Below are 25038 nucleotides of genomic sequence, written 5' to 3' on the forward strand. Positions count from 1 at the left end.
CTCCCCGGGGCTAAGGCCGTGGGGACAGTCCTGGACTGCGCCGCTCTCTGTACAAAACAAAAGCCAAATTCTCAAAAATCAAGAGAGAAATCATGATTTTTAAAAAATCATTTTTTTTCCTTTCACTTTTAACAAACCGTGTGCTGGGAGGAAAATTAAAAACTAAATGAGCGATTGCTCAGGACACGATCTTTACAAATTGTGAAATCCCCTGTTTAAAAATATTTTCCCCAAGGCAAACCCCACGACTGGCCAGCCCTTTGCCTCTTCCTAAAAATCACAACAAAAACAATAGGAAATGCAGCCACGGTCCTGGGAAGTAGGAGCAGCCGTGAGGCCCAGGGAACCCACTGCGGCCGAAACTGCCATGCTCTTCCTTTCTCTTTCACCAAAAAAATAAATAAATAAAAAATAAAAAAAAGATAAGAAGAAGTAAAACCTTTTAATACATCAAATATACGGAATTTTAATCTTTAAAGCGATACATTGTCTATTATTTTAGTACATGACGTAAACCTTATTTGTCCCCTTCTCAGCGGGTGGACTTAAAAATTAAAAATAGTTGTGTTCCTTTTAAAGAACAAAATAAGGCAAATGAGGTTTTGGAATAGGATTGTTTTTCCTTTTTTTTTTTTTTGTTTTCTTCCAGAATACATACAAAAAAATACCCATTCTCTTTCGATGGTATACACCTTAAAAATAATTGCAATTTGAAATCAGAGCTGACAAATTGTGACTTGTTTTGTTTTGTTTTTTCATTTTTTGTAACAAACATGCATGTAAATTTGTGTTTCAATCAGACATTAAATAAGAACGTACAATACAATAATAGCAATTTTAAAGTAACATTAAAGAGAAGACCTCTAGTTCTGTGGCGGTTTTGTATTTATTTATACTCTACAAGGGATGGGAGGGTTTGTTTTTCACATTTTTACCCTCAAGATTTAATTTTTTTTTTTTTTTTACCCCTCCTCCTTTTTACCTACGGAGATCAAACTAAATAATGCACTTTTGAACCACGGGTCCGCTTGGAGCTAACATAAATAAATACCAGTGTCCACCGATGCAGTCCTCAGATGAACACCTTCTCAATTAATTTTTCCTTCTTTTTCTATAAAAAGTCAAATGATATTTTTTCAACTTTTATAAAGTTTGCGTGGGTGGGGAAATGAGAGGTGGAGGAAAGGGGAGTTTCCCACCGGGTCTCGGTCGCTGTTTTGGGTAGATAGATACGGTATATATATATTTTCCTTTCCTGGCCCGGGTCATCCCCACGCGCGGGTGACAGTAGCCTCTGCCCTGTTCCCGCCCCTCCCTCGGCTCCTCCCTCCCCCCCCCCCCCCAGCTCCTTTCTCTCCCTTGCTAACCCTCCCCACCGCCCTCACTGATACCCCAGTGCCGAGGCGGTGGTCAGTCTCTGTCCGTAGAGGGCATAGGGGGAGTAGTACGGTCCCGTGGCGGCGGGCACCGGCACAGGAGCGCCGGGTGTGGGTAGCGGGCTCTTGGAGTAAGGGTGGTAGCGGCTGCTGAGTCCCAGCGCGTGGTGGGGGCTGCGCAGCGCCAGCGTCCCGGGACTGCCCGGAGCGCCCGACGTGGGGATGTGCATGTGGCAAGCCATGGCGGCCGCTGCGGCGCTGGCCAAAGACGATGAACTGGGGTAGCCCGACAGCAGTTTGTCTGTCCCGGGGAAGGCCGTATGGGTCCGCAAGTGGCTCAGCAGCTCTTCGGACGTGGCGAAGCGCTTGTCGCAGGGCCCGTTGGCCGACACCCAGTTGCAGATGTGGGGGAGCGGGTCGTTAGGGAGCATGAAGCCGTAGGGGTAGAGGGGGTGGCCTGCCAGGGAGGGCGGTGTGGCGCCGGCAGCGGCGGCAGCTGTTAGCGAAGAGTGCACGCCGTGCAGCGGGTGCGTGGGGTACACCAGCGGGTATCCGGACTTGAGCGCCGCGGCCGCCGCGGCCGGATCGTGAGCGCACGAAGCGCTGGCTGCCGCCGCCCCTGCTAGGTGGCTGGCGCAATGGTAGCTGAGGCAGTACGGGTCCCGGCACAAACTGGCTGTCATCACGGATGGCGGCGACGCCCCGGCCAAGGGGCTGGAGCCCGCCGGCTTACTGCAGCCCAGAGAGCCCGCCGCAGCCGCCGCCAGCTGCGCCCCCACCAGGCTGCCCGGCTTGGTGGGGTCAAGAGCCACGCCATGTGGCAGGAATTGGGGCGGGTAGCCAGCGTAGGCCCCAGCCAGGCTGCCTGGATAGGTCATGCCCGCGGGAGGCAGAGGGAACACTGTCTGGCCCGGCTTGTAGGGTGATACCGGAGCCACCAGCCCAGAGCCCAGCACTGAGGAGGAGGTGGGCGCGCTGGGGCCCGAGCCGGAGCTGGAGCCCGATGAACCGCCGCAGTCTGAGCCTAGCGCCTTGCCCCCGGGGCCCCCATCTGGGTGCTGGTTTACGTCCACATTAATCCCTCCGCCGCAGCTAATCCGGCCGTGCGCCAACCCAGTGGGTCCCCCTTCGGCCGAGGCGCCCCCGGAACCCTTGCTGGCGCCGCCGCCGCCGCCCGCGTCGGGGTCCTTCTTGTCGTCCTTGCCCTCCGGGCCGCCCCCGGCCGAAGGCAGCATGCCTCCTGGCGAGCAGGCCGAGGCGCTGGAGCTTGGGCTGCCTGTCCTGGGTGTGAATGGCTGGCAGGTGGCGCTCGGTACCCGGAATCCAGACTTTTCTGCTGAAACCCCCCCGCCGCCGCCCCCGCCACCACCGCCTCCGCCGCCGCCGCCTCCTGGCTCCTTCTTATCCGAGCCGGGTTTGGAGTACGGCTTGAAACTCGACTTGTCCTCCACGCCGATGTCGCTCAGCTTGAGGGGGCCCGACTTTCCTTCTTTGTCGCCCCCGGTGCCGTTGCCGGCACCGCCCGCGCCGCCCCCGTTGGAAGCGACAGAGGAGAGTTTGGAAGAGGGCGAGGGGTCGGGCTTCCCGATCTGCGAGCATGTTTGCGCCAACAGCGCCAGCGGGCTCTTCTTGGCATCAAGCTGCGGGGTCAGACGTGAGGTTGGGAGTGGCACAAAGAGAAAGAAGGGGAAACCCTTTAGAATCCTGGCTTCTAGGGTTCAAACGCCCTTCCGCAAACCGCCAGTTACGATCCTCCCAGCTCCAGGCGCAATCCTAGGCAGCACCCCCCACACCCCCCAAGAGACACACACACACACACACACACACACACACACACACACACACACACTCGCCCTTGAGAAAGGCAGCAGCTCCCTCCTCCCCGCCAAATCAGGATATATTCTTCCCTCTATAAGCGCCAACTGTATTTTTAAAAATACTCAGAAATGTTTTGGTTTCTGACTCCTAGACCCAAAACTATACCTCCTCCCCCATACACACACACACACACACACACACACACACACACACACACACCTATTTCTTCAGAGTAAGGGCTCAGGCCGTTGGTGCCTTAGAGGCTGTATACAAATATCAGTTTCTGGGGACCCTTAAGACTGCGACTTTGGAACCGCATTTCGGACTTCCGCCCGTCTTCCGGGCCGAAAGTGAAGGGGCCGGAGTCAGGGTGGAAGCTTTAATGCCAAAAGGAGAAATAAGTTTTAGCTGCTTTGTCCCCTAGCATTCACATCCCATTCTACCTCTTGCCCCCTTTCCGCCCTAGTTTTAAGGTGCGGGAGCACTATGGGCTCTCCCCCATCCCGGAAATGAATCACTCTGACCCCCCCCTCCATTCCCACCCCCAGATCCCGAGAGAAAGAAAATCCTGTGAAGCGGCAGCCAGGGTGGTGGTCCCAGCGCGATCCGGGGAGAGGGTCCTTACCTCGATGGGGCTGACAGGAGTGGAAGGCAGGGGCTGCAGGTACTCGGGGTGCAAAATGTGGCCAGTCCGTGCCGTCAGCATCTTCAGCACCTTGATGGGCAGGCGGTTAGCCTGGCGGAGAGGGTCAGAGGGGGGCACAGCGTGCACAAAAGGCTTGGTGCTGCCGGCCAGGGACGAGCCTTGGCCGGGGCCAGAGCTATTTCCAGAGAGCGCGCTGGTCCAGGCAGGGTCCGCACTGCTGCCGCTGCCGCCGCCGCCGCTGCCGCCGCCGCCGCCGCCGCCGCTGTGCTTACTGCTTCTTAGGGCAGAAAGCGAGGGCGCTGTGCTCATGACCCACCCGCACGCATGGGAGCAGCGGGGGGAGGGCTCCGGGAGGCGCGGGGCGGGCTCCGGGCTGCGCGCTCGCCCGGGGAGCAGAAGCAGTAGGAGGAGGAGCTGGCGCGGCGGCCACGGGCACCCAGCGCGCCTTCTCGGCGCCTGGAGCCAGAAGCGAATAATCCTGGGTGGCCCGCAGCAGTGCCGTGGCCGAGCGGGAGGAGCCGGCCGGACTGTGGGAGTGCCGGGTGGCTCGCCGTGTCCGCCTCGGGCTGTGCCCCTGCGCTGCGCACTCGCGACCCAGCGCTGACGCTGCGCTTGGCGATGTGAGCCGTTGCCTGTCCAGCCGGGGCTCTGGCGAGGAAACTCACTTCAAAAGCAGCTGCACCGAGGGGGAGATTAAAGCCTTTGCCGCCTTCCAATCAAATGGGAGCCCGAGGTGATTGGAGGGTCAAGGGGATGTGACGCGTCCCGCGCCGCCGCCGCCGCCGCCGCCAGGACTCTCAGCGCTGGTTTTAATGGGCAGCTCCTTCTTCACCGCCCCCCTCCCGCGTGTCCCCTCCCTCGATTTCGCTCCGAGGACGACCTGGACATTTATTCTGCGTTTGCTATCTGCCGCCTCCCTCTTTTTTCTACCTCGTCGTCCTTCCTTTTCCTGGCTCGAAAATAAACTGAAACCTTTTTTTGCAGGAGGGTGCGTAAGAGGAAAAGATTGAGGGGGGTGTCCAGAAGGAGCAACGGCGGGAGTCCGGACAACAGCTGGACTGTCAACTCCAGGGGCGCACAGGGGCCCCACACACCAAATATTCTGTCTCCTTCAGTAACTGAAATCTCTCGCGACGCGGCCACCGGGGTAAGGAAAGGTGGAGAGCGGGTGACGGAGGAAGTCCGCCCGCCCGCTTTGATTTCCCAAGATTCGGCAGCAGAGAAACCAGAAGCTAGGTGGGCAGCGGAGGCGGCGGCGGCTCGTCTCCGGGCTGTGCGCTGGGCTCCCAGCCCTTCCCGGCCACGTGACGCCCGGGGACGCGCAGATTGGGGCAGGAGCGGGGGTCACATGTTTCCTCTGTTTCACACTCCGTTCCCCCCTCCCCATTCTTACTCTCCCCTGCTACCCTCTCTTCTCTCTCCCCCTCTCCTCAGTTCTTTGGGCATCTCCACCCCTCCATCAATTGTCAATGTTCCTCGACCGCAATCAATCAGTTATTTGTCAGCTCTTGTCAATCCGCCTGTGATTTATGTCAGCTTTTGTTGCTGATTACAAGGCGGGTGCGACTTGAAGGGGAAAAAGGGAGAGGGAGAGAGAGATGGAGAGAGAGTAAGGAAGAGACCAAGGGGGAACCAGCGGAGGGGGAAAGAGGAGCAGCCTCCTGGGATGGGGTGGGGGTGGCTCTAAGAAAAAGAATGAAGGAGAGGAAAAGAGGCTCTCTGTGTCAGGAAAATGAATAGTGAGGGTAAAGTGCGCAGGTGCGCCCAGGGCGCTGAGAGGGTTGCACAGGCCTGGGGTGTGCGCTTTGCCCCCCTCGGCGTGGAAGAAAGATACACCTTTCTACCTCTGGGACTTCAGTCTGTTGGGGCCGCGGAGGGAGGAGCTGCCCCGGGTACCCGAGACGGGCGGCGGCGACGTCTAAGATGGGAGATATTTTTGTCCCCCGGATAGTCCCTCGGGAGCGTGAGGATGTCAGGCTGCCAGCCTGCCGCGGAGTCCACCCTTCGTAGTGCCCCGACCCGAAACTAAGACTTATTTCTAAGAGCCACACCACCAATGTAACTTTTGAGTCCTGGAGGTCAATGGTGGGGTACCTCCTCCCGGTCTTAATTCTTTGACTTCCCTTCGGATCGTAGCTGGGGCTGAGAGGCTTCGAGGAGGCCTGGCCGTGGGTGTCCGGTGGAGATACGTCTCAAACTGACTCAGGCCCTCTCCCCAGTCCTCTCCCACCCTGCGGTATCCCCGCAGGTTTGGTAGCCGGGATTTCTCTGGGCTGGCTACTCGCTCGAATTTATAGGAACGCCGAGCTGGGACTGACCTGCGTTGGGAAAGCAGAGGGAAAGAACGGAGAGAGGGAGGGGTCGGTTGCTTGTAGGAACTTGGGTCTTCCAGGGAAGCGGAGCGGGACTGCCGCGTTCCCCTCGATTTGCACCGTCACTCGGGCGGTTTGGAAGGAAGAGGGGAGGCGCTGTGCGTGCCTCTGTGTACCTGGAGCTGGGTGCACAAGTGTGTACGTACGTCTGTGCCGCCGTGTGAGTTGTCAGGGCTTTGGTAGCGTCCGGAGCGAGTTCGGGGGTCGCTTCCAGAAACTCGCAGAAACTGGAAGGAGGCGAGAGGAGGACACATCCCCTTCCTCGGAAGGACTTGGACGACTTTGAATCTCCCCTCCCCCACTTTTCCGCCCCGGCTCTTCTTTTGTTGTCAAGTCCTTTGATAAATGGTGGGGCAGGGAGCGCGGGGAGCCAGGAGCCAGTCTGTACCCGCGCGGGGGGCAGGGGCCGGGTCTAGCGACCCGGTTTCCACCGGCACTGAGCCCCAAACGGTGGGGGTCGGTTCTGGGACCTGCCCTCCGCAGGCTCGCCCTCTCCTGTCTAACCGCCCCATTCCCCTCTCTTTTTTTGTTTCTCTCCCACTCCACACAGGTACCGAGAACTTTCTGGGGTGAGTTTTAGAATTCTCTCATAGGCATTCTTTTTCTGCGTTTTAATCTTATCCCTCGATTCTTTAGGTTGGTAAACTTCATGGGAGTGTCACTTGACTAAAGATAATTTGGAGAAGAGCGAAGTGAGGCGATGTGTTTTTGGGGCTGCTGTTTGTCGGTGTGTGTGTGTGTGTGTGTGTGTGCGCGCGCGCGCGCGTGTGGGTAGGTGTAAGAACACACCTGCGTTCAAGGAGATTTGGAGTGTCTGCCTGTGCGACAAGTGAGGAAGGTGAGTCCGTAAGATGGTGGCGAGGCCACACGAGAGGCTGTGAAGGTTGTCTGAGTCCTCTTTGGGGAGCGAGTCCCAGGTGCCCATTTCTGAGGGCGGGACAGTCCTAAGCTGTCTCTACAGGGCAGCGCGTGGGGGAGGCCGCTTGTATCCAGCGGGTGTGTTAGTGTCGGCATCAGGGAGTGCTCTGCTGTCGAGGTGTCGGCCCGGATCAACTGTAGAGCTCCCAGCTCCGCTAGCCCCGCCGTGGGCCGCTCGTTGCTGCAGGCTCCTCGTGAGGCCCAGAGACTGAATGCTGGGGGCGGCGGCCAGAACTGGAGGTGACCGCGGGCGTCCTCTCTGCCCCCCCCCCCCACCCCGCCCGCAGTCTTCTAGACTCAGTTCTGTCCCTCTCCTGGAATTCCAGCAGCTTTTTCTTTGCCCTGGGCGATTCAGGGGCGGTAACCTCAGCACCTAAAGCCTGGGGAACCAGAGAGTGGGCCGCGCGTGCCCCAGAATGGGCGTGCCTCGGTGTGACCGCACACGATCGCAGGCCTGCGCAGAGCCGCGCGCGCGCGCGGGTCGTGGTCCGCGTGCGTTCGCTCTTCGCAAACCCAACTCTGAAGGTCCGAGCGCACGGGGGCGCCTAGGGGCCTGCGCGCCCGGGGCTTTCGGGAGGCGCCAGCATCAGAGCCTGCGCATCTCGCCCGGGAAGCCAAATCCCTGAAGGTCTTGCAGGCCTTGGGGGTGGGGGAGTTATTAATTACACCGCGCTAGGCCTAAAGCCTCCAACCCCAGCGGCGGTTGGCGTGGATGTCCTGTGGATTTTATTTGCACACAGTGTAAATGATTTGTTTTCTCTAAAAAAGGAATGGGCTTGGCAGATATTTGAGGAGGGGGTGGGAGGAGAAGGAAGGCGAGAGAGCTGAGGAAAAAAAGTTTGAAAATGCCTTGAACTATTCACTGTCGAGATGGCTAATCAGTATTGAGGCCGGAGGGCAGGCGGGCCGCCTTTCACCGCCGCTTCCCTTTCATCTCGGGCTCGGCGGAGGCGCTCAATTAAAAGCCTATCAGTTTGTAAGTAAATCAACGCCTATCAGAGTTGTCACATCAAACAAAACGATTATTATTGCAGCCCGCCTCCCCTATTAATCTCCCTCGAAGATAATCCGCCTGACAGGTCAGGCCCGGCGAGCTGGAAAGCCTGGCCCAGAGCGCCCAAACAGTCCGGGACTGGCGCGCGCCCCTGGGGGCCTCCCCACCCTTGTCCTGCCCCGCCTTGTGGTCCCCAGGAGGGGGGAAAAGATGGAGCGGGCGGAGGCCGCTGGACCCCGGCCCGTCCCTCCGGGCTGGAAGCGGGGCCCATATTCGCAGGGTTGGTGGGGGACCGTCTCGCGAGGCCCTCATCTCTTCTCCGGCCTGCGGTGGCACCGGGCCTGCGGGAGCCATGGTCTGGCCTGGTCCCGGGGCCTGGCCAAGGCCTGTACTCTTTTCGGCTCGCTTGTCCTGGCTTTTTCTCCTCTATTCTTCTCTTTTTTTGTTTCCTCACACGCTTCTTTCTAGACTCCCTACCTTTTCATTCTTTTCTCCCTTCTTCCTTTCCTCCTTTTCCTACTTGACAGGGAATATTTCTTATCCTCTCTCCCTCCTCTCGGTATACCGTATATACCACTTCGGCGCAGTCACACTCTCTAAAGCAGGGCATTCTCAGCGCCCGGGTTATTTCTCTGCGGCAGGGCTGCCTCAGGAGTGTGTGCAATTCCCAGGAACTCCTGGCAGAGTCCTGCCTAATTTCTCCCCAAGCAGGGGCTCTCAGCTCTGCTCCTGTGCCAGGGTTGGGTGCGTTTGAAGGGGTGAGAAAAGAAGACTAGGGTAGTGTGATGGTTGGACGGTTGCAAGCGCCCAATTCTGGAATTAGTATTTGGCCTTGGAATTTCACAGCTGCGACGTCGCCGACCTCGCTCCTGGCGTTCCTGGGCTTTGCAAATATACTGAGGAGACCCTCGGGGCGCCTGGGCCTCAGCACTGAGTTTGTGAGGGGATCCCTAACACTTAATAAGTAAATGCAGCCAGACAATCACTTCTAGGCTTCAAACTGGTTCTCTCCAGGCCGGGTGGGGCCCGGATTCCGCACGGACGCGAAATCGTGGCCTTCTCCGGTGTCCTCCAGCTTTGAGCTTTGGGACGACTCGGAACCAAGCGCGACCCGCCCTTTTACGCACTCTTGCTCCAAATCGATAGGCCCAAATGGTCACTGCCTAAGCACGGTGGAGCCAGGATTGAGGGGTCGTTGAAGTGGCTAAGGGGGAAATGTCTGCCGGCTGGACCCCAGGTCCTCCTATCTTAAATGCCAGGTTCAGCGCCTGGTGATGTCTCTGTCTCCCGGCGTGTATCCGGGAGAACCCCCGAGGCAAGACAATGTTGGCCGTTCGGGCCGAGCCTCTTCCAGCAATCACGCCAGGGTCGGAGGTTGAGGGTATCGCATGGGGCCCACCTCAGCGTGCTCGGTGCCCAGCATTTCAGGACCTGTGGCTCCCACCTCGGGTTCCCGAAAGCCCCCCCCCCCTAAGTTGTGCACACCTTCCACAGCCAACCTGGAGTAATAATTATTTCCATATCCGGAAATATTGTAGCGATGCAGTTATTCAACTATGTGCCCGCTCTTCTTAAATGTATTTATTTCACCTTTGCCACGACGCAGATATTTAAAGAGGTACACATACTGCACCCCTCAACGTAGCGAAACTCACTCTGGCTATAGGAAACATTCACTGGGTGGTTATTTGGACATAAGGCTATCTTGAGTCCAAATTACACTCAAGCAGGAGCTGTAAAAAAACACTTGCTCTAGAATTTTTTCAACTTGACTGTGTGTGTACACACCAAGAATTTAATAATATTTTATATCCCTCTATAGGTCTAAATATTCAAATGTTAGGTTACGTGCCTTGAAACCGGAAGCGATCTTCCGTTCACACTGGACGTGGTGCTGTTTGTATAATATTCATCTCCCTGCACTTACACGTGAATCTTGATCTAATAAATTCAATCTTGTCATTTTTAGAATCGACGGGATTTCTCTGCGGTTTGCGCTGACTGCATCCGAATAAATTCAGCTCTCAGGCATCCGGCAGGAAACGGCTCCCGGTTCGAGTGTACGCAGATGCATCGGCCCAGCATGGGACTCGGGGTGGCTCCTGGTGATCACGCGGCCGCGCTGGACTATCAACGCGCTCAGCCCGGGAGCTGCCCCTCACTTCCCGGCAGTGCCAGGCAGCCCCCACCCCTGGTAGTGCTTCGGCCCTCGCCGGGCCGAGTCCGCCCGCGGCGAAAACTGAAAGCAAATTCCTCGGCAAATGATGCCCGAACTTTCTTCGACGCAAGTTTGCCACTATGATTCGGTGGTCACTTAGGGAGGACCGCGCGCTGGTATGTGCGCGCGCAAGGTGTGGGCGATGGGCTAAGAAGGCTTGGGGCAGCCGAGCCTGGCCCGAGGCGAACGGCTAGGGAAGGCACCTCCCCTTCCTATTTCTCGCCAACTCCTCGCCTCGGTCCGTAAGAATAGTTTCCAAGGTGTCGCAGACGCCCAGGATGTGTTTGTGGGGATCGCACCAGGGAGAAGGAAGCTTTGTAAAAGTTGCAGAAACAGCTTTGCCCCGAAGCATCCGCCCAGTAAGGCTCAAGGAAGCTTGAAAGCAGCTCACCTTCCCCGGGGCGGAATGCCCAGAGATCGGCTTGGGAAGCCCCCAGCCCAGTCTTCTCCCCTCACCTCGTACCCGCACGTAAATAACCTCCCGCAGCCTGCGCTGGAAACTTAAAGCGCCGCGCCGCGGTTGGCGGGCGAGGCCGGGACGCTGAGCTAGCTCGCAAGGCCGCTCCTCTGCCCGCTCAGCCCCTGCCCCTAAAAGAGGCTTGCACTGAGGGGAGAGGACGAGTTTGGATTCAGCTCTCGGTCGTCTGCCTAGACCTTCACTGCCGATTTCCCAACTCCCTGGAGCAGGCTCTTCCCCCTGGGAGGGGAGGTCTTGGGGTGCTGGCGAGGGCGCAAAGTGCGCGCGCGGGCCGGCGCGGGGGTGGGGGGCCGCTGCAGTTCTCTCCGCTGGGCCTGTCGCCGGGCCGGCCGCGGCGGGTGAGTGATGAGGGCAGAGAAGGGCGCCCATAAATCGCGGGTGTCAGGGCGAAAAACTCTCTTTATTGTCTGCGTGATGGATGGGCCCGGGGACGAGACACCAAATACTTCGTATCGCCTTTAAATGGGAACACATTTTCCGCGGCCATAATTCATGTTTTTTAAATAGAAAGTTTGAAATGTTGCCTATATTTCACCGGCCCTGACATATTTATGAATCGCTCCCTGCATGCAAATATCATTATTTAAAGCGCCGGGGAGAGCTGGGGGGGGGGAGGGGAGGAGGCACGGCCCCCTTGGTGTGGGGGTGGTGAACCCGGAAAATGCTATGGAGGGGTGGGGGCTCTCCCTAAAGTGCGGACAATGAGGCGCGGGGGCGGGAAGCCGTATCCGGAAGCCGAACGCACCGGGGGTTCCCCTCCCGCAGCTGGACCCAGCACTACCTCTACGGGAAGTTTGCGCGTCCCGGGACGGAGGACAGGCCCCCCGCCCCCCTGCGGGGAGACCCGGGGCATTTTGCTTCCCTTTCCGAGGCCCGGATCCGAGCCAGACACTTTTTCCACGAAGAAAATTTTAAAAAATTAATAAAAGAATTTAACAAACGCAAATAGTAACAACCAAACATGTTTCGTGTTCTTTGCATTTGCATTGATTTTATTGATTTTCATTCTGCAAACCTCACATTGTGTGCGCCCGGGAGGAGCGACTGTCAGACCCCAGTCGCCGCAGGGAGTGGGTGGGGGGATAACCCTCCGGAGCTGCAGCCCTGACCCAACCAGCTCACCTCCTTCCAGGCACAACAGAGCCTGCGCAAGACGCGGGGACACAAACGAGCCGGCTCTCAAGGTCTGGGGCTTCAGTCCCGCCCCCTCTGCTTCCCCAGTGCGATGTAGCGCTCCTGGGGTCCGCGTCTGCCCACCCGGGGCCCCATTGTCAATACAATCGCTTTGGAAAAAAGCTGGGCACGTGCCATCAGCCTCTCCCTGGCCCGTGCATTCAGGGAGGCACCCACACCTGCGTCCTCAGTAGCCGAGTCTTTACCTGTGAGGTTCCCCGCGGCGCCTGCGGCCGCGCTGGTAACAGAGGAATGGAAAGGAGGACGGGGGACTGGGAGGGACAGAGAGCACTGCCCGAGACAGCCAGATACGCAGACCCGGGTCCTCTTCTTCGGACCTGGCGTTGGGACTCTGGCCGAACTCCCTCTAGGAGCCGAATTGCACGGGGGAGAGCGGGCCGGGTGACCCGCTAGGGGAACCGGCCTCTGGAGGGAGGGGCGGGCCCGGCGGCACTTCCGCTGGGGGCGGGGCCGAGGGCTGCGGCGCCAGCCCCGCCCCCCCTGCGCCGACCCGCCCCCAGCCCGTCAGGCTCCGCCCCCGCCGGCTGGGCTGGTGAATCTCAGGCCCCCGCCCAGGGCCTAGCGCACAACCCGGGACTCGTGGGACGGCGGTGGCGGCTCCTCTTCCTCACCTGGATGTTCTATGTTAGGATTTTTTAAATCACGTGAACACAAGCACACTAACAACCTCGGCCCAAACTCGCATGTAAGATTTTGTCAAACTTTGGTCTCTTGGTAGTCCTGAGACTTTCCTGGCCCAGCGACTCTCAAGCATTTTCTGGAATCCGACCAGCCCTACCCTGGAAGACAGTAGTGTCCTTCAGGACGAACAAGAACAAAAGTTAACACTTACTGAGTGTTCGCTTTGTGCCAGATACTAAGAACTGTGTATGAATAGTGTCCTCACAGCAAGTCTCTGAGGTAAGTACCACGAATACCCCATTTCACAGATAAAGTAATTGAGGTAGGGAGAGAAGAAATCGGTCTTGCCTCGCTCCCATTTCATCTATACTCTTTTCCCTTATTTTCTTCAGATCCTCAGTATCCCAATCCATCACTCCGGGGAAATCTTGCTGGGCTTTTACTTACCTGTGGAGGGAATGTCCATGGGTGGGTTAACCACATCTACCTGCAGCTGAGGCCTTGCTGAGATGGTCCTGCACAGAGATGGGGGAAAAGTATAAATGAGATGGGCTCAACTCAGCCCCCAGCAGCTCCCAACCTGATGGGGAAACCAAACCAGTGAGCATCCTTCCTTTTTTCCCTGTAGTGCCTGCCAAAGCCAGAGTGATCTTTTTAAAAAGTGTATCACTCCATGTTTGTCTTCTGCTCAAAAGCCCCAGGTTCTCATCGTTCTTAGGATCAAGTTGAGCCCGTGACCCCCGGGTCTCTGAGGCTTGACTTGCTTTTCTGCCTTTCTGTGTCTCCTTCTCGCTCTTAGCCTGAGTTCCTGCTATCAACGATTGCCTGCTGGTTACTCAAATGTGCCGTGCTACACCCTCCCTCGGGACTTTGCTAATGCTTTCCCTTCTATCTGGAATGACCTCTGTCCTTCTCTTCACCTGGCTCACTACTCTTTTTCATGTCTCAGCTTTCACACCACTTCCCTGCACCCTCCCACTTGGTACTGAGTTAGGGCTCCTGTAACCCTCTCTCAGAGCACTTACCACACTGGGGATTTCCTGTTGAGAGGCTGTCTCCTTCACTGGATGGTAACTCCAAGGGGGCAGGGATGGGGCTATTCCATCAAGGAATGAATGAAGAAAAGAGCATTTGTATGTACCATCAACTGTGCTGAATGGATGAACAATCACTATAAGGAGGATAAAAACTCATGAAAAAATTATTATTTTGAACCTATATGTGGTAAATATCAGATAAGTCAATGCTTGAGGAGATTGGAAAAGAGAAATACCTATGTTTTTCTAGCCATTTATTCAGATTTTCAGAGTGCAAGATGTGTTAGTTGATACATGTAAATGGAAAACACCGTCCACCCACCCATGACCACTCCTCCCATCATTCAGACATATGTGTCTCAAGGCTGTAGTCAGGGCTCCCTTTTCTCTTTCTCACTTCACATATTATTGCTATCACAGTTCAGTACTTTATTAGGTCCTGACCGAACTACTGCTACCAGAACCTTCTAACTGTTCATCTCAGCCTCTCTTGCCTCTAATCCATTATATGTACTCCTGCTAGGTTAATTTTCTTGATCGCATCATTCCCTTGCCCCCAAATCTTCAATGGCTCCCCATTGTCTACATGAAACACTTGACTCTTGATAATGTAGTTCTAAACTCCTTTCAAAAGGCTTTAAGTTACGTCCCAAAATTATAAAAAAACATGTTCACCAACCAGCAAAGCACTCAGAGATATTTAAGGACAAACTTTATGATCTCCCCATCTCCTCTCTATTTCCCACCCAGTCTCCTGAGATATCCAGTGTTAACAGCTGAAATGTAACTTCTGTCCCTTTCTCCACACCCACCATGCTCATATAAACTATGCTCATATATATGGGACTATTATGGGTTTAAAAAATTTTTTTTAACGTTTATTCAATCTTGAGAGACAGAGTGTGAGCAGGGGAGGAGCAGAATCCAAAGCAGGCTCCAGGCTCTGAGCTGTCAGCACAGAGCCCAATGTGGGGCTCGAATTCATGAACTGTGAGATCAAGACCTGAGCCAAAGTTAGACACTCAACCAGCTGAGCTACCCAGGTGTGAGGTTATTATGTTATTGCTGAAACAGTGAATATATGAGAGTTATCTGTTGCTCGTTCTTTCTTGCTAACAAATGGGTCTATGGATATAAAGGTAATTTATTTATTTTTAGCTCCATAGCATTCTGTAGAATGAAGATATCCGCTTATTCAACCATTCCCCTGTTGATGGTCATAAAGGTTATCAGTTTTATTTTCCACTAACAAAATTTCTTGAGTCTATATCCTTGCAGTTAGTGATTTTATTTCCATGGGATAAATTACAAAAGTGCAGCTGCCTATACCCCAGTCAAATCTAATTTCTTTGTTCTTGCCACATGCCCTGTGTTTTCCCACTCCTTGTGTTACCTTTCCATGGAATCCCTTGTCCCCTATGCTGTGCATCCAACTTCCAATCCTGCAATGCCCAAATCTGATACTGGAATTTAGATATGCAGTTCAATATCCACCTTCCTCCTTTTTTTCCTAAGCTTACCGTTGTAACAGTGTTCCGGGCCCAAGCAGTGTTTTGTGATTGGTGTAGACCAGTCATGACAATCCTAGTTTCATCTCTTCCAATTCTTGTAGCTGGGGAAGGCCATATGACCCAGTTTTGCAAATGAGACACGAGTAGAAGTATGGAGGTGGCAAACCAGGAGGGAAAACCTTGGGAAACACTTTTGTTTTCCTGATCAAAGGAGACGATGCAGATATTTTTACACTTCCCCTTCCCCTCTTTCTCTTTTTTAAACATTTTTTTAATGTTTATTTTATTTATTTTTGAGAGAGAGAGAGAGAGAGAGAGCGCATCATGAGCAGGGAAGGGGCAGAGAGAGGGGGAGACACAGAATCTGAAGCAGGATCCAGGCTCTGAGCTGTCGGCACAGAACCCAACGTAGGGCTCAAACCCACGAACTGTGAGATCATGACCTGAGCTGAAGTTGGATGCTTAACTGACTGAGCCACCCAGGTGCCCGGAAGGATTGTATTTTAGAATAGCCAAGAGTCACTTGGAGTTAAATCTGGTCATATCTTTAACCCTCAGTGTCACTATAAACTATTGCATAGTGGATATGTTTGTTTGTTTGTTTGCTTGTTTACCTTTTTTTGCCTGTCTGTCATCTGAATCCCCCTCCTGTTTGTTGTAACACTGGGCCTGCTTCCAACTACAAAAGCTGGAGGGACCACATTCTCCCTCTTCTACCATTCAGCTCAGGGCTCAGATGAGCCCAGGGCTTACCTTCATTTGAGCAGATCATAGCACTTTAGCACGTGGTAGGCTCTGGGATCCAAGTGCTTAGTTCCAAAGAACAGTACTGCCACATTTCTTAGATGTGCAGCTTGGGGCAAGGTTTGAGTTTCCTCCTGTGCAAAGTGGATGCAATAATGGTACCTACCTCTTAGGTCAGTGGGTAAATTAAATGAGACAATGCATGTGCCTGGCATATAGAAAGTGCTCAAAGAGATGATGATGATTATCCCCCTGTGTTCTTTCTTACCTCTGAATCCTTGCAGTGCTCTTGGTGCCATTCATCTGACACTTAATTATCTACTAATTGATGATATCTTTCATTAGCTATTTAAATTTATATTGTTGAACTTTGTGTGTGTGTGTGTGTGTGTGTGTGTGTGTGTGTGTGTTCAAGTTCTCAAGTAGATTTTAAGATCTTTTAGGCCTAACCAGATGCCTTCTTTATATGCCTAACTCAGACTAGCAGAGGGCTAAGTTAAAGTAGGCATGAATGAACACTTATTAAAATGAGTAATAAAACATCCAATGCCAAAGAAATCCATGATTTCTTTTAATCCTGACAACAATCCCATAAGGCATGTAGTGTTATTCCCATATTGCAGATGAGGAAACTGAGGCTAATCGAGAGGAAGTCACTTGCCCACATTCCAAAGGTTAGTGCTCTTTCCTGCCTCACAATAGCCTCCTTCAGCTTTCAGAAATTCTGGCAATGCCTCCCTCGTAGGCTCGAATTCCCAAACTCACCTTCTCTTCTAGCCCCTTTCAGCATCCCTGCCAGCTCTAGCATTCTTTCCATGTGTCCATGGGGAGAGATGTTGGAGATACATCATTAATGAAAAAATCTGGTTATGAAAGAGTAAGGACATGCACACACCCACAGTTAATGCACATCACCTAGAATGCAGGCTGCCAGAATGTCTGTGTAATCGACCACTATCTTAGGGAATGGGATCGCGGGTGATGGTAACTTTCTTCTTGTTCACCTGTAGTTTCTACTGCAAACATTTGTTGCCTTTATAAACAGGGAAAAGACAATACAACTTTTGTTTGCTTGCTTGTTTAATGGAGACAATGATGCAGTGCCTCCAGAACTCTCCTTGTTTTCATGCTCCTCCCAGTTCCCTTTTACTGAAACATGCTCCCAATCAAAGCAACTACTTTTCTCTCCCTCCTCTGAGCCAGGTGGGCAGAGGCCCATTCCTGGCATTTATTAGTCACAGGTTTGAAATGCAGGGGAGGGTTGGGGTGGGAGAAATGATTGGTGTGGGGTGGGAATTTGGGGATTCTTTTATCCTCTGCATCTCAAAGGCTGACAGGCTCTTGAGGGGTGGAAATGACTGGTAATTAGTGAACCTTCTCTGCTGCACACACTAAAGACACACTTCACAGTCTCTGTGACCTCTGCAGCCCGGTGAGGCTTTGTTATGTAGATGCTCTTAATTGGGTGAGTCACTTACTGCAAACAGCTTCAGGAGAGAGCACTGTGGGCTGTTTCAGGGAGGCTTCTTACCAGGGGTTCTAAACTCAGAAATTGGGGGGCTTGACAGCAGGGGCCTCTAAGTAACTCCACTCCAACCCATTAGAAGTGAGAAGTGATCCCATGGCTTGGAGTCAGCATGGTGAGCTTGGGGGAGTGTTAAACTATGGCCTTCATCTTCTTCCGCCCTTTCTCCCTCTCTTCTTCAGTTTCTAGATCACTTATTCTGGGCAAAGCTGAGAATCTTTTGAGATATAAACTGGGTTCTCTATATTCAAGGAGTTGAACTCATAGTTAGGACAGATAAAAATGTACATAACAACACCATATAGCAGGAGTCAATGCCAGGCACCTGCAAGAGGCTTTACTATGATCTTTCAGACTCTGGAGCAGGCACTAAGGGCTGGTGCATTGGAGAAAGTTTGTCAACAAGGGTGAGCAGGATTTGGAAGGAGCTATGGGGAGAGGGATTCCCAGGATGAGGAGACTTTATGAACGAAGGTGTCGCCAGGTCACTGTCACACCCAAAGTCATGGCTTCTAGCACACTGAATTTGGCTCAGATGTCAGATGCACTGAGTGCAGTGAGAGAATGACTCAGCAGGTCTTCAACGGTGCCGCACTTACATTGTCACATGCTGCTGTTGGTCCTAGAGTATCTTATCAGCTGCTTCCTCTATAGGAGCACACAGTGCATATGGACTTTTTAATTGCATCAAGCCCCCCACCCCCACAATGTGGTATTTTGGTGAATGGTAGGTAGCTCTTTGCAGTCTCTCCTTTCAGGCCCTTTCCACCCTTCATGGGCGGGGGAAGGGTTGGGTGTACTTTCACAGCCTGTGAGGACATTTTCCTGACCCTACTCTCTTCTCCAAATCTGTTTTCCTACAACTGTCCTGCTGACTGCCCTACAAAACAAATGTAACCACTTTATTCCCATTGTGCTCAAAGCGAGGCCTATATAGGTCTTTAGGTCCCTTCTGCCCTCCACCCTGTCTCTTTTGCTCTCTTCCTGTCTTCAGTGTTGCCAATGACTTCCCTGCTGTTAAATCCAGTGGTTAATGCTTTGTCCTTTATTTACTTGATCTTAAGTAGTACTGGACACATTGATCACTCTTTATTCCTTTTATTCCTTAACATTTTATTTATAACATTTTTCAAACTTAAGAAAAAAAATTTAAAGAACAAGATAATGCCCATTTCCTTTCATCTGGATTCATCAGCTGATAACAGGTTACCACATTGGCATGCTCTCTGTCTCTCTGTCTCTCCCTTACACACACACATTTTTTTCTGAACCATTTGTAGGCTGTAGGCAACTTGTTTACCCCTAATTTCTTCAGCTTGCATCTTCTAAAGAAAAGAACATTCTCTTATGAAACCACAGAACAATTAGTACACCTAAGAAAAGTAATGTAATATCATCAGTAACATCATCAAATGGTTCAAATGTAAACATTCCCGACTCTCCCTAAAATGTCTTTTTAGCTGTTTTTCTTTTTCCTAGTTTCAATATCCAATGAAAGATCATGTATTGCTCTTGGTTGTCATGTTTCTTTAGTCCATTTTTATCCAGAACACTCCTCTCTGTTCCCCACCCCCACCCCCCATGACATTGACATTTTGGTCAGTCTAGCTCAGTTGTGTTGAAGAATGTTTCACTTTCTGGATTTGTCTGTTTCCTCCTGAGTAGATTCTGGTTAAATATTTTGGCAAGAATAGCATGTAAGTAGTGTATACTTCAGAGGCCCATACACCTCAGAGGCCCATATTGTCAGATTGTCTCACTCTTGGAGATACTAAGTTTGGGCTCCTGGGTAGAGTTGTGACCACCAGATCTCTCTACTGCAAAGGTACAGTTTCCCCTTTGTAATTTATAGGTAATCTGTGAATTCCTCTTTACCCAATGCTTTCAACGTTCCCTGATGGTCCTTGGCTCAATTGTCATTATTATGTTGGAACCCCATCTTTATCAATTTTTTTCTTGGCTTCCAGAGTCTGACTTGCTTTTGGTTCTTCCTTACCTTTGCAGCCGCTCATTCTCAGTCTCTGTGGTTCCTCCCCTTCTCCTTGACCTCTCACTGTCAGTGCTCTAGGACCCAGTCTTCACATCTTTTTCATCCTGTCTTATGGCTTTAAATGCCATATAAAAACTGAGGAGTTCCAAATTTCTAACTCTATCTATATCTGCTTCCTTAACTCTACATTCATATACTGACTGCCTCCTTGACCTCTCCACTTGCATGGTCTCAAAGTCATCTCAAACTTCTTAGGTCCAAAAGTGATCCCTTGATCCCCACATCCCCTAACTTGCTCATCCATTTCAGTGTGACAGCTTTATCCTTCCAGTTGCTCAGGTCAAAACCTTGGAGTTACTCTTGTCTCCTGTGTTTCTCATGCTCTCCATGTCCAATCTATCAGAAAATTCTGTTGATATCATCTTCAAAATATATCTAGGCACTGTTCACCATCTCCAGGAGTCCTATAGTAGTCTGTTGTCTGCTCTCCCTGCTTCTGCCATTCCTTCTCCACGGTCCATTCTTAGCACAGCAGCCAGAGCAGTTTTTACAAAATGTGGGTCCCTTGTTCAAGGCTCCCCAAGTCACTTGGAGTACAAGCCGCAGTCTTAGTCTCAGTCTCTCATGCCCTAGGTGATGTGCTTCCCCTCCCCTTGCCCCTGCCTCCGGATTCCACTTGCATTGCTCTTCTTCTTATTCACTCCTCTCTCCACTTTAGCCACACTGATATCCTTGCTTTTTCCCAAGCCTGCCAGACACTTTCTTTCCTCAGGGCCTTTGCACTTGCTGTCCTGGCTGCCTGGAACATTTCCCCCCTAGATGTGCACCTGGCTTTTCCTTGCTTCCTGCAGGTCTTGGCTGAAATATCACTTACTTAGTGGGGCTTTCCCTGATCACCCTGTCTGCCCCCTGGGACTCCTTTTCCCCTTTCTATGCTCTATTGTTTTCCACAGCACTGATCACCTGCTGGCGTAATTGGTATTTACTTGCTTATTATCTCTCCCCCTACTGAAAGTAAGCTTCACAAGGGTAGAACTTTGTTTTCTTTATGGCTCTGTCCCCAGAGTTTAGGTGAGTGTCAAGTATACAGTAGGCACTCACTATATATTTAAGAAATTAAAAAAAATTTTTTTAATGTTTATTTTTGACACACACACACACTCACACAGAGTATGAGTGGGGGAAGGGCAGAGAGAGAGGGAGACACAGAATCCGAAGCAGGCTCCAGGCTCTGTGCTGACAGCCCAGAGCCCGACTCAGGGCTCGAACCCATGATCCGAGTGATCATGGCCTGAGCTGAAGTTGGACGCCCAACCGACTGAGCCACCCACGTGCCCCTCAATACATATTTTTTTAAAAGAGAAGAAGCATCTTATTTTATTTCAAAAATATTATTTATTTATTCTTTCATTCATTTATTTATAGAGAGAGTGTGGGAGGGGCAGAGAGAGAGAGAGAATCCCAATCAGGCTTTGCATTGTCAGCGTATAGCCCAACGCGGGGCTCAGACTCTCAAACTGTGAGATCATAACCTGAGCTGAAATCAAGAGTCAGATGCTTAACCAACTGAGTCACGCAGGTTCCCCCCTCCCCAATATATATTTTTTGAATAAATGAATTGAATGAATGAATTTCTAGTACCTTAGCATAAGCTATAAACCCTTTGTGTTCTAAGTAGGTACTGACGGTCTAAAATTTCTGCATTTTCTACTGGCCACTGGTAGCTATTGCAGTAGATGGGAGACCTGGGTGTGTCCCAGATTGGGGTTCAGAGGTCCGACTATAGCAATGAGATGGGATCCATGAATCCAGCATTGGTGTGTCTTGTGTGTATGCAGTTACACATATAGTTATGTGTTTTTGTGTTTGTGAGAGTCTGTGCCAGTGAGGTCATGTATAAAGGTCAGTGATCCTTCTGTGTTTTCTTCCCCAAGAAAACCCACAGACACTTGATAGGGCTGTAGAATCTCTGTGTGCCCATGAATGCCTCTGCTTTTAGCTGTAGTATCTCAAGGCTTCAGCCCACCTGTGCTTTGGAGGAATTAAAAGTCTGGTGCAGGTACACCTGGGATACCCATCTTTCCGGCTGGGGTGACACTGGGAAGCTTGAGCTCAAGTTCACCATTCAAGCACAAGCAAGGTGACAACACAGCAATGTGAGATTAACAGAACACTCTATAGCTTTTGCATTTGCTTCTCCATCTGCCTGCAAGATCCTTCTCCTGAGTCTTCTCATGGTTGGCTCCATCTTATTACTCAGACTTCAGCCCAAATGTTGCTCCTTAGAGAAGACTTCCCAGAACACTCCATAGCTGTCTGGGGCTGTGCAGTTTGGGACCACAAAACTATTATGAGAGGGGCTAAAGTCAGGCTTGTGCTCTGCTCATCAAGAATTTCACAGGAGAAACGCTCCGAAAAGCCCGCAGAGACCTTGGATATTGTATCCAAATTAGTACCCCCTCCCCCACCTCACATTGTCTGCTTTTATCTTCATAGAATGTGTCACTGCTATCGGAAATTATGGGTTTCTCATACTTGAAATTATACTATCTATTTACTTATTACCTGTGTCCTCCCACCAGAATATAAGCCTCAGAGGAATAAGGATCGTATCTGTCTTGTTCCTTATTGTCTGTGCCTGACACCTAGTAGGTGTCAAGAAATATTTAGTAATGAACACATACTCTTTATTTTGGGGAGGTGTCCACACTTACTTGTGTATCTTTTATTTTAGTAGTAAATTTCTCCTTAGATCAGTTAGTTCACATGTAGGGAAACCGAGGACCTCAGGAATGAAAGGCTTCAGCCATGGGCACCCAGCTAATGGTAGCAGAGCTAGGTGTCTCGAATCCAGGGCACTGGCCATTACAAGACTTGCCCAGCACTTCATCTGACCCTCAGCCTCCTGGTACTGGTGGTTTCAGGTGCAGCTGACACTTGCTTTACCCCTGGCTCAGAGCTGCAGACAGACCTGGGGCTCCTTTTGGAGAAGTAGGAAGAGACTCTGAATTAATACTGGTAAATCATGCCAGAACCCTCTTGTGTGCATTATTATTATTGCCCCCCATATATTCTAAAATAATCCCTGTAAATAATTATAAAAATAAATCTCAGTGACAAATTTTGTATTTTATTTTATTTCCAGGAACACATTTATTCATCATAATCTCTTCAGGGGTAGGACAAATTGGAGCACTGGGTAGTGAATACAATTTGCAAATAGGCAATATAAGTAGAGAGAAAATTAATATGTATTCCTCAGCACTCTAAAAGGAGAGGAAGAACATTAATAGCCATTTCCTTGAAGATATAACTTTGAAAATGTTATTTCTGATCCATCAGTGTGGGGCTCCATATGAGGAAAACGGTTACGACGTGACAAGAAGTGATTAGATGTGAAATGGCATCTTTCTGGCTCTCTTCCCCATTCTCTTCACCATCTTCTTACTGGGATGTAGGAGGAGTCCTGTTTTATTTTCTTTAGAAGACCAGAGTTCTGGCCCAGGGTCAGCTGCTCATTTGCTGGGTGACCTTGGGCAAGTCCCTTCCATGCTTCAGGCCTCAGTTTCCTCAATCAGTAGTTGGAGTAAATGATTTCTAAAGCAGCCAAGTCTGGATGGATGATCACAATACAAATTACCTGGGGGTACTTGAGGAAATATGTATGCTAGGGTAGCATCTATGGGATTAGAATCTCATTTGCTGAGTCCTATACTTTTTAATTGAGGTGGGGGCAGGGGGTGTTCCTCAACCTCCAAATGGCAGAACCTCTCCAAGCCAAGGTGGGATTCTGGAAAAGTACCTGGGGCTTAGACACTGCTTTCCTCTCCCCCACTGGACAGTACAAAGTTGAGCAGGTTCTTCTGGTCAATGTCCCTTTTCCTTCTCAAAAGTCCACTATGAGCTCCTGTCCCCAAGTCAGAGATAACTTCCCTCTGGGCCCAGCCAAGGACTTGGAGCATCCAGTAAATTCCAGGCAAATGGGGAAATAAGATTTGTTTTTCATTGCTTTTTTCAGATTTGTGAAAATAATGCAAAAAGATTAGCTGGTAGCAGTTCCAGTTATAAATTCTCTTTTCCTGACCCTTCCATCCAATGTCCTTCCTTGTTTTTAATTACAAAAGCAGGGTATGCATGTTGCAAAAATCACAGAAGATATACAGTGAAAAGCAGAAGCCCCTTTCCTATTCACCTTCCTCAAACCTACTCCCTTCCCCACCCCCTGCTAATGTTTGCATTTTAGTTTTTGTTTTTTTTATTTTGAGAGAGACAGAGACAGTGTGAGCAGGGGAGGGGCACAGAGAGAGAGAGAGAGAGAGAGAGAGAGAGAGAGAGAGAGAGAGGGAGAGAGAGAGAGAGAGAATCTCAAGTCGGCTGTGCTCTCAGCACAGAGCCCAAGGCAAGCCTTGAACCCACGAACCATGAGATCATGACCTGAGCCAAAGTCAAGAGTTGGCAGCTTAACCACTGAGCCACCCAGGCTCCCCTAATATTTGCATTTTAATAGAGACAACCACCAAATCTTTTAAGATCCTAAGAGAAGGGATCTCAGAGGCACTGAGAATTAATGGTAATGATAATTGTAATAGTATACGGTAATAATAAACTAACATTTATGCAATGAATAATCATGCCAAACATTATGATTGCATTTAATATATACATTTTAAAATGTAATTTGTTCTAGTCGGGAGATCAGGGAGGTGTTTTGGAGCCTAGATCATCCTTAATCTCTCACATACCTGCAAATACTGCAGATAAGGCCCTGAAACCTTTCTTCTTTCTTAAACTCCCTCCTTCAGACCACAAGGAGGCTGCTTCAGCAACAAAGAGCATTCTGTATGCAGACATCCAGATTTTTTTTTAAATTGAAATCTGAATGTGGTAAGTCTGAACTAGGGGCTGGGGCATGATTAATTACAGCAATCATCTTAACCTGCCCAGGTGTTGGGCCTGAAAGAAATGAGGCCAGGCTGAATAGAAATTTGACTAAGGATAGGTAGGAATGCTAATAAAACTTTGTTAACTGTCCTCTCAGCTGATGCTGCACAGAGTTGGAGGATTTAAGGAATCAGTTTCTGTTTCACTGGTTGTGGTCGACCTCAGAATCAACTCCCTTGATTGCAAATAAACAGGATTTTCCTTTTTGTCTGCAGGAATGCAATGGAGGAAGAACTCTAGGGGAAAGGGCCTTTTCTGCCAGAGAATAATAATAACAAAGATGACAGTAGGAATAAAATATTGCCCTCTTCATCAAGGGTGATAAGGAAATGTCTAGTGGTAAGTAAGTGTTGAACCTTCTCACTCCCCATATGCAAGTGTTAGAGCTCCAGAATTCACAGGCTCGCCATTAGCAGCCCAGGTCTGATTTGAACTTTCTGTTCTGTAGTCCTCATGAGTACAGCATACAAATTGGGCTACATGTCTGAATTTTGGGTTCAGAAAATAGGATCACAATTTCAGGGCTTCTTGTTGAAATAGTACTGCAAATGTCACAGCACAAATCTTTCCTGAAGTGTATTGTATGTCTTAGCCATGTATACACCCAGTGCCTTGCACAGTGCCTGGTCCTTGGAAGCTGGGGCAGAGGAGTTGT

The 25038-nt window shown here is 51.0% G+C and overlaps 2 protein-coding genes across 6 annotated transcripts in view; one reads left to right on the plus strand and one right to left on the minus strand.

The window, feature by feature from the left end:
- Positions 1-423: 423 nt before the first annotated feature.
- Positions 424-4528, minus strand: ZNF503 (zinc finger protein 503). The gene is made up of 2 exons (XM_027062336.2): positions 3820-4528; positions 424-3016 (listed from the first exon to the last, which is right to left on the minus strand). Exons 1-2 carry the CDS (start codon positions 4147-4149, stop codon positions 1382-1384), a joined length of 1965 nt encoding a protein of 654 aa, XP_026918137.1. The 5' UTR covers positions 4150-4528; the 3' UTR covers positions 424-1381.
- Positions 4529-12593: 8065 nt separating this feature from the next.
- LRMDA (leucine rich melanocyte differentiation associated) overlaps positions 12594-25038 on the plus strand; it is a 1031966-nt gene continuing 1019521 nt past the window's right edge. For 2 of the 5 annotated variants that reach the window (XM_053207079.1, XM_053207081.1), the window contains exons 1-2: positions 12595-12914; positions 24599-24722. The gene's annotated coding sequence lies outside the window, so the exon portion shown is untranslated. Of the gene's footprint in view, positions 12915-24539; positions 24723-25038 lie in introns of those variants that run through there. The other 3 variants (XM_053207076.1, XM_053207078.1, XM_053207077.1) reach the window with 3 other exon arrangements.

Source organism: Acinonyx jubatus, chromosome D2 (assembly GCF_027475565.1).
Source record: "Acinonyx jubatus isolate Ajub_Pintada_27869175 chromosome D2, VMU_Ajub_asm_v1.0, whole genome shotgun sequence".
NCBI classification, from domain to species: Eukaryota; Metazoa; Chordata; class Mammalia; order Carnivora; family Felidae; genus Acinonyx; species Acinonyx jubatus.